Source organism: Podarcis gaigeae, assembly GCF_964106915.1.
Source record: "Podarcis gaigeae genome assembly, chromosome: 11".
Classification (NCBI taxonomy): domain Eukaryota; kingdom Metazoa; phylum Chordata; class Lepidosauria; order Squamata; family Lacertidae; genus Podarcis; species Podarcis gaigeae.
This window is the reverse complement of record NC_139687.1, coordinates 34942861-34955714: the sequence shown is the minus strand read 5'-3', so window position 1 is coordinate 34955714 and position 12854 is coordinate 34942861. Positions and strand designations below refer to the sequence as shown.

Below are 12854 nucleotides of genomic sequence, written 5' to 3'. Positions count from 1 at the left end.
TATGCAGCAGCCAATGAGCTGCAAGTGGGGAAACACCGAAGGTTTTATAACTACACATTGTACTACTCACAGCTGTCCATGGAGGTGTGGGTTAATTCTGTGTCCAGGGCAGCTGTCTACCAGCTCCATCTGGTATACAGGCAGACCCTACCTGCCCGCGGACTGTCTCACCATTGGTCAATGCTCTATGTGAGGCTACCTTTGAAGGTGACCCGGAAACTACAACTAATCCAAAATGCGGCAGCTAGACTGCTGACTGGGGGCAGCCACCGAGACCACATAACACCAGTCTTGAAAGACCTACATTGGCTCCCAGTACGTTTCCGAGCACAATTCAAAGTGTTGGTGTTGACCTTTAAAGCCCTAAACGGCCTCGGCCCAGTATACCTGAAGGAGTGTCTCCACCCCCATCATTCTGCCCGGATGCTGAGGTCTAGTACTGAGGGCCTTCTGGCGGTTCCCTCACTACGAGAAGCAGAGCTACAGGGAACCAGGCAGAGGACCTTCTTGGTAGTGGTGCCTGCCCTGTGGAACGCCCTCCCGTCAGATGTTAAAGAGATATACTACCACCTGACATTTAGAAAACATCTGAAGGCAGCCCTGTTCAGGGAAGTTTTTAATGTGTGACATTTTGATGTATTTTTAATCTTTGTTGGAGGCTGCCCAGAGTGGGAGGCCCAGCCAGATGGGTGGGGTACAAATAAATTATTATTATTATTATTATTATTATTATTATTATTATTATTATTATTATTACTACTACTACTACTACTACTACTACTACTACTAGAGTAGCAGCCATGGAGCCCGCATAACTTGCAGTTTTGGCTCTTATTTCTATAGGCTAAAACTTGCCATTGGTCACACCACTCAAGTGCTACAGTCACCACATACATTGTGCCATAATGTTTAATCAACTGAAAATCTCACATGTACAATTTGTTAACATGAGGGTCAGCCCAAACACACACGCAACTGTGCTCTGAGGTCTCCAGTGTCTTGTCTTTTGAGTTTGTCAACAGCCAAAAAAAGAAAAAGGAAACAGAAAGACAAAGCCACCAGATTTCCCCCTCCTTCTGCTTGATATGTGCCACAGCACTATGTTCAGATGGTAGCTGACTTGACTTGAGACGTACATTGCTTTGGGTATCCCAGTTACATACAAGGTGCCAAATGAAGAGGTGTTAAGGTGCTGGGTCCTTCGTGCCCCAAGTATTTCTCTGTAGATTGCCTTGGCTTCGTTTTCCAGTAACAGAAGTCTTGGCTTGGCAGGCCTTCTACTTTCTTGCCCGTGGAGCTTGCTGCTCTCCTTGCTGGCTCAAAGCTCCTCCATCTCTCTTCCAGGCTATTTTCACCCTGTAATTTAACAGTACTCTTTCTCTCCCCTTTTATACACCTTCCCTCTTGAGTATTTCTTACAGCTGGTTCAAAGCGGATGCCAATGGATCATCTGGGTGATGTAAGGAGAGGAAGAAAAGACACATTCATTATTTACAGCTGCTCGTTTGCCCTTACAATTTTGAGATGGCTCAGAAGGATGAGAGAGTGTGGATTAAGTTCTCAGAAGGTGAATCACGTCCTGACATTGTATACAGTAGCTCATTCTCTCTTCAAGCAACCAGGTTTGATGCATCAGCATTCTGTGCTCTGCAAAGAAATAATGAAAGGGTACACATGTTGGCATGTTTAATCTCTCTATATTTGTTATTTCGATTTATACCCCGCCTTTCTACATATAGTACCCAAGGTGCCTAAAAGCAATGATGGGAATGTTCTATTCACCAAAGTGGTAAAATTACATCTGGCATGGATACAGCCAGTTTAATTCTAACTGGTAGAGGCCAAGGAGTACTTTGCACATGGTGAATTGCTTCATATATATCCTTGCCTATGGACAATGTAGAAGTGCGAACTTCTGACAGGAAGCCAATCACGCAGTGTTATACTACAATGAAAAAGGACACAGGCACACCCTTCCCATGCCATGGTGTATGCAAATCAGTACGCAACAGCAGCACCTGTGAAAGATCTTATTTGTTAAGTAAGAAGAGGCCCCAATCATGCCATGGGATGCAAAGGCTTCTTGGATTCATTTCTGGTTGATTCAGAAAATATAGAGCAAAGGCTCTGAAATATAATGATGGAAATGATGTAATGTGAAGTGTACGTTCAGATGGAATGCCTGTGACTTGTTTAATTTGTTTATAACATTTATATTCTTCCAGGGAGCTCGCAGCAGCATAGCACTAGGGTCTGGCACCCAGGTGCTGGGAAAACCAAGAATCTGCTTATTTATTGATTAAAATATTTATAGGCCGCCCTCTCATATAAAATATCAGGTGGTATACAGCAAACTATGTAGGTGAATAAAACATAAAGTATAATTAAAAAATACAAAATCATAGAAATGACTAGCTCCTCTTGAAAAGGTTTACACAGCCGAATAGGCCTACCGGCATGAAAAGGCAAACCCAAGCAACATCACCATGTACCCACCCAGTCTTCTCTCCTGTGTCCCCCACCCCTCATGGCTGCTTTCTAATCTAAACAAAAAAGAAGGGAAGAAGGTATTTGGAGAGCCAATTGTTGGTCTTCCATGTAAAGTCCAGTTTTAAGCACATCCATTACCCATCTTCTCTGGTAATGGATGTGCCAGTCTTCTTTGACTAGTGGGCACTGTGGAGTGTGTGGCACAACTTAAAATGGCCGCCACGTTTAAAAGACCAGAGAAAGAGCCAAGACCTCAAAATGGAGTAGGAATTCCTCCAACCCCAAGAGGGGGGAAATACCTACATAAGCCAATGCAGTGATTGCTCACTGTGAGAACTTCTTTGTACCTTCCTTCTACTCAGAATGAAAGTAAGGGTGGATGTCCAATCCTGGCATCCAGTGAAATATGGGCCTTGTTAAGAGAGCCTACCCAATGTTGGCAGTGCAGCAAAAAGGAACTGAGCAGGAGCAGCAAACAGTGTCTCATGTATTGTTGACTTCTGAAGAGATTTTTGCTGGGACCTTGTGTGGGTGCCACCTGAGGTACTGATATGCCCACTGGTGCCCACTTTGGCAACCTCTGCATTAGCCCATGTGCAAAATGCTCAAAATGCTCAATTTTTTTTTAAAAAAATGATCTTACCAATTAATAAAAGTGCTGTGGTACGGTGGAGGATTTTCACTTAAAGGCAAATCACTTGTTACCACGCTAGGAGTTATTGTTTGCAGTGGACAGTCAGCGAAATAAGGTGGTGGCGGTGGTGGGAATACCATTACAGTATCACCTACAAAAGAAAAATCCAACACTTTAAGGTCAAATTTATCTGCAGTTCTCTTTGGAGCAACACGCAAGATAGCCCTACTTGTGATGTGCATTTCATTAAGAATCATCACTCCCAGGCATTAGGGCATCTTCAAATCATTTGATTAAACTCTTATCAGTCTTTCCCTACTACACTTTGTTGGAAAACAATTGCACTTTTATTAGCATGCAGAATATTGTTATTATTTATTAAATTTCCACACTGCCCTTCATCAAAGGATCACAGGGCAACTTAAAATATTTTGTAAATGCTTGGAGATTAAAGCTTCAAGATCTGCATTCGTCTAGACACACAAATGGTGTAACACCATAAACTGGAAGGTCTAAACTGCTGTTGTAGGGGCTATTGAGACAAGTGCTCTCAACACAATGTGAAGCAGTATTGCTATTATACTTTGTAAAATAGAATCCAGTTCTCTCATTAATTTCTCCACTGTTTTGAGGAGTGTACTGTACTTTAAAAGCAGTCCTTGCAACTATACTTTCAGTGTCAGATTCTGGAGTTTATCTTCTTACCCACCCTGACTTCTTCTTCTACCATTCCCACATTCCAGTTCCAAAATTCTTCCCTCCCCTCCTAATCCACCCCTCAAGTGCTGGGGAGGAATGGGGTGTTCTTGCAAGTGTCTCCTGTTGTTGACATCTAGGAACCGCCCACTTGGAAGACTTCTTGGCTGTGTCATTCACTTACCCACTGTAACTTGAAATGCTTCAGGATCCAGCTGTTCTTCTTCATTGACAGAAGACTCCTGGACGAAATTTATGTTTTGTTTCTTTTTAATGTGAGCTATCACAAAGAAACACAATCCAATGAGCACAATCAAAGGTCCCATGGTCTGAACAGAATGAAATCCACAATCCTGGAGTTCAACATTAGAAGTATTGCTATGGTTAAACTGCTGGTAGCGCCAACCTGGGCTACATCCCGGAATCCAAATGCCAAGGACGCTGATTAGCATCCCACTAGTTAAAAATAAAAAACCAAAGACAAGGAACTGAGCAAACTGGCAGTTTCCTCGACAAAAAACAAACCCGTACACCTGGTCATCTTGCAATTGCACCTCTCTGAGGTAGCCTTTAGCTCTCGATTGCGCCAGAATTATACAAACTAGTCCAGTAACAGCAAGCAGAGGCCCAATGATTTTGAGGGCTCCTTTACAGTCACCAAAGGCACCACTTGGGCACGTCTGCAACACAAACATCGAAAGCAGAAATCCAGCACATAACAACGTAATGCCAAAAACGAAAAGGAAAGAGATAAGTTTCCTAGGATGTCCATTATCTCCTTCATGCATGGAACCAGGAACTGGATACATTATTATTATTATTTTTAAATCCCTCTTCAAACCAAGGAATAATAAGTTTTCTTCTATGGAGATCAGAATGACATTACCACTTCAGTAGGCCTGAGAACGAAAACGAAAAGAGGACTATGATTATTAAGCCAAGGGCAACAACAGATAATTCACATATTGAGTCTGTCCCTTATTTACACCTGCTGGGTGGGAAAAGGATTGCTCCCAGGCAGAGTTGGGGATATGACATGGGAGAGGAGGAATTTAGCTGAATCCTCTGCTTGCTCAGGGAGTGGTCTTGCCTATGAGAACGCTATGTTACATCAGAATAAGAGGCAGCTCAATCTGAAAATACTTTCACTGAAGTCAGGGTAAAGCTCAAGATACGAGCCCCACCTTCCCCCTCTCTGTTACCACCTCCCCACCACATACAACGGATGGCAGGAGAGTCTGACCAACTCTGCAACCAGTTGTGGCATTAACCCCAGGAGTACATAAACTAGAATATAGTTCACATACATCAACATGTGTGGCATAGGGCTATAGCCTTCTGCTTCCATGGCTGGAGAGTTTGGAACACAACAAGTGGGAATTGTTCCCTACTAGGAACTGTGGTGAAGGAGCACACTTTGCACAAACAACAAATGATGAATAAGGCTAGTCTTCTCAGATCTTTTACAGATGCAAACAACTACCAGGAACCTCAAGCATAGGCTGCAAAGACAAGGCACCTCACACAGATAAACAAGGGGGCGGTGAGTCACTAGAGAAAGAGAGCTCATGTTCAGAGTTTGAACCTCTTCCATTTCTAAGGCCCCAAAGGAAGTAAAAAAAAAAGTGTGTGTCTTGAGCAACACAAAACAAAATAAAAAAATTCCTTCCAGTAGCACCTTAAAGACCAACTAAGTTAGTTCTTGGTATGAGCTTTCGTGTGCATGCACACTTCTTCAGATACACAGATGTGCACGAAAGCTCATACCAAGAACTAACTTAGTTGGTCTTTAAGGTGCTACTGGAAGGAATTTTTTTATTTTGTTTTGACTATGGCAGACCAACACGGCTACCTATCTGTAACTTGAGCAACACAGTGTCTCTGAACCCTCTATGTGTCCTTCCTCAGCATCTCTCACTTGGAGGTCCCTGAGTCAGTATGCAATTTGCAGTGAAGGGCTTGTTTACAATAGTACAAGCAAGCTCCTACCATGACTTCACAACCTTCCCTGGCCCCAAAGGTTCTCAGGGGATCAGATTGGAAAAAAGTGTTGGCTGCAAGCAATGATGGACATGTATCAGTGTTTATCACTAGCACTGAGGCAGGGCTGCTCACTTTTGTAGGTATCCCTGCTCAGATGGCTCTCTCTTGCTGCACCAGGGACTTGAGGTTTGTTTCAATGAAGCTAGTAAATGTTGTAAACTTAATTCAGTAGAATTGAATAAACTCTCAGGGTGGCTGAAATGTAGAGAGATTGACAGGCTGTGGTGCATGGCTAGAGCAGCAGCCTACCTCAAATCTGGTGCCCTCCAGATGTTTTAGACTACAACTTTCATCAACTGGTCTTTGGCCATGCTGGAGTTGGAGTCCTAAACATCTGGAAGGAAGCAGCTTGGGGGAAGGTAGGGCTGGAGTGCTAACTCTGACTGAGGGCTGAGTTCAGATATCAATAGCTAACAAGCTCTGGGAGGCCTTATGCAATCCTTCTTAGACTAGTGTACCTCACAGGGGTGCTGTGGGGGATAAAATGGGCCAACTCCATGTAAGATGCATTGAGCATCTTGGGATATAAATGTGATAGACAAATAAAGACCATGGCAGGCAGGCAGGAAGAGGCAAGGATTTGCATGCACTTAGAAGGACAGAAGTCCAAAGTCCATTTGCAACTATTAAAACAGAAAGCAAACACTCATTTGTGTGGCTGGTCACAACACAAGTTACATTGCAAACCTTCACACCTGTAAAAATGTAATTATGATTGCAATGATTCCTTGTAAAGAAATAAAGGACTGCAGAGAGACCATGAAGAAAAATGCAGTTTGCTTCCTAGCCCCAAACCCACATTGTGCACAAAACAGGCCAGGATTTTACTCCTCAAAGTGATATACATGATCCAGAGGGGATGAAATAGCAGATCCCCATCTTCCCCAGCACTTTATCCTAGCAGGATTGCATAAGAGGGTTTATTCCATGTGATCAGCTTCAGCTCATAAGGCAACAACTTCAACCCTGCTCTTACCTCTAGACACCTGCCCTCAATAAAGGAGGAAAATGACAGCACCCTGGCATCATGCAAGACATGTTGAATTATAAACCCAATGGTTCTACCTATCTGAGACATATTGGGGAACAGCACAGACTAGCCAAAATATCCCAGTCCACTGTGTGGATACAAGTAAAAGACTCCTTCCAGGAACACCAACATGGGGGGGGGGGGAGCTTAACAAGTCACATGGTGCTTTGTTTAAGGATGCTGGGAACTGCAGCTCTGTAAGGGGTAACCTACGGTTTCCAGGATTCCCTGCGGGAACTAATGTTTTTTACATGTATGGTGTGTATGAAGCCTTTGCTACAGCTCAACAGGTCTGGATCTGTCCAGTGTTCATATGAGAAACTGTCCAATAAGCCCCTTGTAGGCTAATATAAGCTTCTTGAAGTGATAAATTAGGTGATAAAAGAAAAGTGATAAATTAGGCAATGAACATTGCTGTAGGGTAAGGTAAATAATGCTGTGTACACATTCCTGTTTAGTCTGTATCCAGTGCATCCCCACTGCAGCCTAGGAAGCAATGTACAACCAATGTTAACTCACATCTTTCCTGTAATTTCTTAGGAAATGCTGTGCTTTGATCATGTGTATTTTCTCCAAACCAGCTGCAATCCAAATGGGAAAAAGAACAACTTAGCTGTGTTTTAAGCCCATAATGCATAAAACACCTAAAAGCTATACACTGTGAAGAATTTACATCTTGCCCCTTGCAAGGGGCTCTGTAAGATTTTCATAACGCAACGACAACTCTTTTACTCCATCACAAGGGAACAGCATCCCTGGTCTCTATTGTGGGGATATTGAAAAGAATGGAACAATTAGAGGAGTATGAGCTTTTATGTACAGTGGTGCCCCGCAAGACAAACGCCTCGCAAGACGGAAAACCCGCTAGACGAAAGGATTTTCCATTTTGGAGGCGCTTCAAAAAAGGAATTTCCCTATGGGCTTCCTTCGCAAGACGAAAGCCCATAGGGAAATCTCCGGGACAGCGGGGAAGCGCAGCGCATCTTCCCCACTGTCCTCGGACCTCCTCCGAAGGCTGGCGGTGGGGCGGAGAGACCTCCTCCCGCCGCCAGCCTTCGGATGGCTGCTCCGAAGGCTGGCGGTGGGGCAGAGAGACCTTCTCCCCGCGCCAGCCTTCGGATGGCTGTCCTGAAGACTTGCGGTGGGAGGAGGGTTTTCCTTCCCACCGCCAACATTCAGAATGCTGTTCTGAATGTTGGCGGTGGGGAGGAAAAACCCTCCTTCCACCGCAAGCCCCGGGAACAGAGGAGAAGCACTGCGCGCCTTCCCCTCTGTTCCCGTACCTGTCCTGAAGGCTTGCGGTGGGGAGAAAAGCCCTTCTCCGCACCGCCAGCCTGGCAAGCGGTCTCCATAGGAACGCATTAATTGATTTTCAATGCATTCCTATGGAAAACCGTGCTTCGCAAGACGAAAAACTCGCAAGAAGAAAAAACTTGCGGAACGAATTAATTTCGTCTTGCGAGGCACCACTGTATTTAAGAGAATTCGTATGCCACTTAATTGTAAATAGAACCTCTAAGCGGTTTGCAGAGGTTTTACACATGTAGAATAATCGTGCTCAGGATGGGATACAGGAATGTGCCTGAACTCTCTGATTATCCGTGTGCAGAATGGAGTAGGCAGAGAGAGAAAAAGCAACATACACATCCTGTGCAGTTTAGTTTGGCACTGCAGATCCTCAGGTGTGCCAAAGGGCAGCATGGCCTTTAAGTCCCTAAAGACACTGCAACGAAATGCGCCCCACTCACAGATAGGGTCCTTGTGCATGGAGGTTTTTCCAGAAGTGATTTCTTTCTACATTTGGTAAATTTATAGCATCAAACTGGAAGCAGAGTAAAGCCTTCCATAAACAAAGCTTCATATTTCCCTTCTAAAACATTATAGAAAGTCATAAGACTAGGACAAATGGAAATAATTTGAAATGATATAAATTCTACATAAAAGAAAAATATGGACGTCTTTATTGCTATTTTAGAGAAAGTGTCCTTTCTTCACCAATCTTGTAGCAATGTAATTTAGCAGACACAAATATATATAAAAGGGAAGTCGGGCATATTTTTTTAATTCTTTCAATACCACAAAAGAATGAACACAAAGAACTTTCTGTTGTGGGTTTCACATTGGGAAATCTAGCGCCTACGCTAGAAAATTTATATAGTTTCATTTTCAATTAACTTTAATCTGTAAAACTAAGGAAGTTCTACCATAACACATTAAGAGTGCCTATTTGGTTTTTGATGTAGTCATCAAAGCTTGCCAACCCCACAACCCCCACATTGTCTCAACGTAGAATGTGCCAACTGTACAATTTGAAGATCTGGCATTTATGTGCTACCCGAATTTACCCATGAACTGCAGCAAAGGAGAGAGGAAACTAAGATTTGAAGTATTAGTGAACCTACGGTCATATGCCATGGGAATTATGAAGTCAAAACAGTAGAAAAGATCATGATGTACACTGTGGCTCCAACCCAATGTGTATTTACTCAAGAATAACTCCATGAGACTTTGGAGTAAACATGAACAGGATTCAGTAGAAACCTCTGAATTAATTAATCTATCTGAATTAAATTCCTGACACTTAACAGACACTAACACAGAATTAGCTAAAATGTGTTGTGATTAAATCCTGTTTAAAGCCAACTCAACAGCTGTAATGACTGACCAGAACTCCAAGGGATTTCACTGTCACTTAACAGTGAGCTTTGCTCCCATACATTTCAGAAGTAAGAGGCTTGCTCTCAAGTAATTGGGTACAGGACAGCAACCCAAGTGTAGCTGGATCTGGGTTAGAATACGAGATACCTGCCACCCACAGACTCCCACTGAAAACTAAGGAAACTAAAACTTTATTGAATTAGGAGCTTTAACTGGATAACTAGGGACGCGGGTGGCGCTGTGGGTAAAAGCCTCAGCGCCTAGGGCTTGCCGATCGAAAGGTCGGCGGTTCGAATCCCCGCGGCGGGGTGCGCTCCTGTTGTTCGGTCCCAGCGCCTGCCAACCTAGCAGTTCGAAAGCACCCCCGGGTGCAAGTAGATAAATAGGGACCGCTTACCAGCGGGAAGGTAAACGGTGTTTCCGTGTGCGGCTCTGGCTCGCCAGATGCAGCTTGTCACACTGGCCACGTGACCCGGAAGTGTCTTCGGACAGCGCTGGCCCCCGGCCTCTTGAGTGAGATGGGCGCACAACCCTAGAGTCTGTCAAGACTGGCCCGTACGGGCAGGGGTACCTTTACCTTTACCTTAACTGGATAACTAATAATAATCTTGTGTGTGTTTATAAAGTGGAGTTTTTAGTTTGTTAAAACTTGCTGAAGCTTTAGGGTTGCTGCCCCTTTGTAAACCAAAACCAAAACACAACACCCTGTTGAGAAAGAATCATAGTTCAGTGGAAAAGCACATGCTGTGCATGCAGGTAGTCTCAGGTTCACCCCCTGGCATCTCCCAATACGGTGGAGGAAAGACTCCTGCCTAAAACCCTTGAGAGCCACTACTAGTCAGAGTAAACAATACTGAGCTAGAGGGACAGGTAGTCTGACTCAACACACAGCAACTTCCTCTGTTCCTAACAATACAGTGAGATGTGAGGTCCTCATTGCATCAAAAAATAAGGACAAATAAATGAATAATGGGCTTCTAACTACAACACAAACAGGAGATTGCATATGACATGTACTGCGTGGCTTCCAATATATGCAGTTATCTATGCTGATAACATTAAATGCTAGAAATTATTAAAAATCAAGAGTAGCTCTGGATGTTAATAGATTGCTGCCAGACAGATGCACAAGTGACTTTTTTCATTCAATACAGATGTTTATTGATAATGACTGAAGAAAAGATAAACACATGAGGAACACGTAGCTCATAGACAAGGGGTGAAGAGTCTTCAGCCTTCCAGTTGTTGTTGGACTTTGACTCCCTTCGGCCCCAGCGAGCACAGCCAAGGGCAAAGGATGATGGGAGTTGCTGTCCAACAACATCAGGAGAGTCACTGGTTGCCTGCCAGAGATGCATATAAAAGTATGCCTTAGCAAGCAGCCATGCACAAGTGCACCTTTGAAACTTATAAGAAAAGATTAGGGTACATATGGCTGGAAGCACTTCTGCAGTTAAATCTGAAGCTATTTTTTTGTAATCAAATAGGCACATTTGTTAAAGTATTGAATTGCATTTGGGAGACCTGGTTCAAATATCCGCTCAGCTGTGACCTTCGGCCAGTCACTGAGTCTCAGCCTAACCAACTTGCAAGGTTGTTGTGCAAATAAAATGCAGAAGTGGGTGCTCCTTGGAGGAAAGGCAGGAGATAAATGAAATATTATTCTTTTTTTAAATGCTGAGTCAACAGGAGCAAAACACTCCTAAAGGATCTGTTGACATGACCCTACTGAAGAATGAGTTCAGCAATGACTTTGAAACATTCTTTTCTGCAAGTATGCGTATTTCCCCATTTAGATCTCTAACTTTTTTTTACACTGTTTGCATGCATCCCCTTTCCCCATAACAAAACATTAAGAATGCCAAAACTCATTGTGTGCAGTGTCTGTGAAAGGAGGGAAATCAGTTTGCTAGTAAGACAATAAATGTTGTGTCATCCAACTACAGTTAGCAGGTAAGGAAGTGAATATACTAATCCGATCTGGCACCAGCAACCTGTACACACAGACATGGTTGCTCCTGGGTGTTATTGGTTCAGCAGTAAAGGTAAGGGCAGAGAGCATGACCTGTAAAAAGGAGACAGCATAGGAACATAGGAAGTTGCCTGATACAGAGGCAGAGCACTGGTCCATCGCTACTGACTGACCGGCAGCTGCTCTCTAAGGTTTGAGACAGGGCATGACTTTCCCAGACCAGCAGATGCTCTACCACGAAGCTGCGGCCACACTGCATGGGGCAAGAGCTCCCATTCCTCAGCGTGAAGAGCGGGGACCCCTTGTACCCAACGAGGACACCATGCAACCCAGGCCTGAGAAATGAAACGAGTCAAAAGCGCGGCCTTTTCCCAAGGACACACCTGGCGGGCAAGCGCCCAGCCCGAGACACACAAGCGCTTTTACGCACGCCATGTCCACCCCCGTGATGGTCGGCACGTACCAACCCCCCCACCACCACCTTAAACGCCACCCAGAGGAGTGCGGTAGCATGACAGGAAGCTGTGAGGGGGGAGAGAGAAAAGCTGCAATGCCCTGAGGATGGGGAAAGCGTCGGCCCTCGCCTAATGCACCCGGAGGAAGGCGGGCGGGCTGTTGTTTTCCTCCCCAGAGGCGGGAAAGCTCCAGCCTCTCATTGGCGCTCTGGGGGAAAGGGAGCCTCTCTTTCGCCTCCTGCACCTCGGCCCCAGCCGCCATTCCCGCCACGGCAGCCAGGATAGGCTCCCCCACCTTCGCCTCTCTTCCCCCCCTCCGCCTCTTGACCCGAGAGAGGTTGCTGGCGGCACAAGAAGCGCGGCGAATACCTCCAAGCAGAGCGGCTCGAGGAGCGCCGCTTTCTCTTCGCTGGGGGGCGCGGAGTGAGGCGCTGCGCCGCTGGCCGACCGCCGGGCCGCCTGCCTTCGGCGTCGGGGGTTGACGTTGCTGGGTTGGGGCCGCCCGGAGTGACCTTGAGCGGGAGCCGCGCGGTGATTTTTTCCCTCTTTCCCTTCGGTCTCCGCTTCTGAAGGGAAAGAGAGGATTCTTTACCCGGCCAGCGCGCCGTCCTGTGTGAGGCAAGCGCGCCCTCTGGGGTGGAGAAGAAGCCCCCTCAGCACCGGGCGGGGAGGCGCGCCTGCGTCCGCCAAGCGGAGGGCGGCGACTGGGCAGGGAAAGTGCCTGAGGGCTGGGAGAGCAGGAATGGGGGGACTCTGTGGCTGCCCGGAGGGGTCCCTCATGCTAGGCGCCCCCGTCGTTGGAGGGCAAGGGAAGAAAGTTGGCTTTTAAATTAGCAAGACGCTCAAGGAACAGAAATTGTGGAGGTAGGAGTAGAA

At 45.5% G+C, this 12854-nt stretch overlaps 1 protein-coding gene across 1 annotated transcript; it reads right to left on the bottom strand.

Annotated features, from left to right (window-relative positions):
• Positions 1 to 891: 891 nt before the first annotated feature.
• Positions 892 to 12476, bottom strand: TMEM171 (transmembrane protein 171). Its single transcript, XM_083703332.1, is given in 6 exon segments — positions 892 to 1552; positions 1554 to 1610; positions 1614 to 1646; positions 3136 to 3275; positions 4005 to 4719; positions 12348 to 12476. Coding segments are annotated over 5 exon segments (981 nt in total). The 5' UTR covers positions 4630 to 4719; positions 12348 to 12476; the 3' UTR covers positions 892 to 1426.
• Between the last annotated feature and the right edge of the window lie 378 nt (positions 12477 to 12854).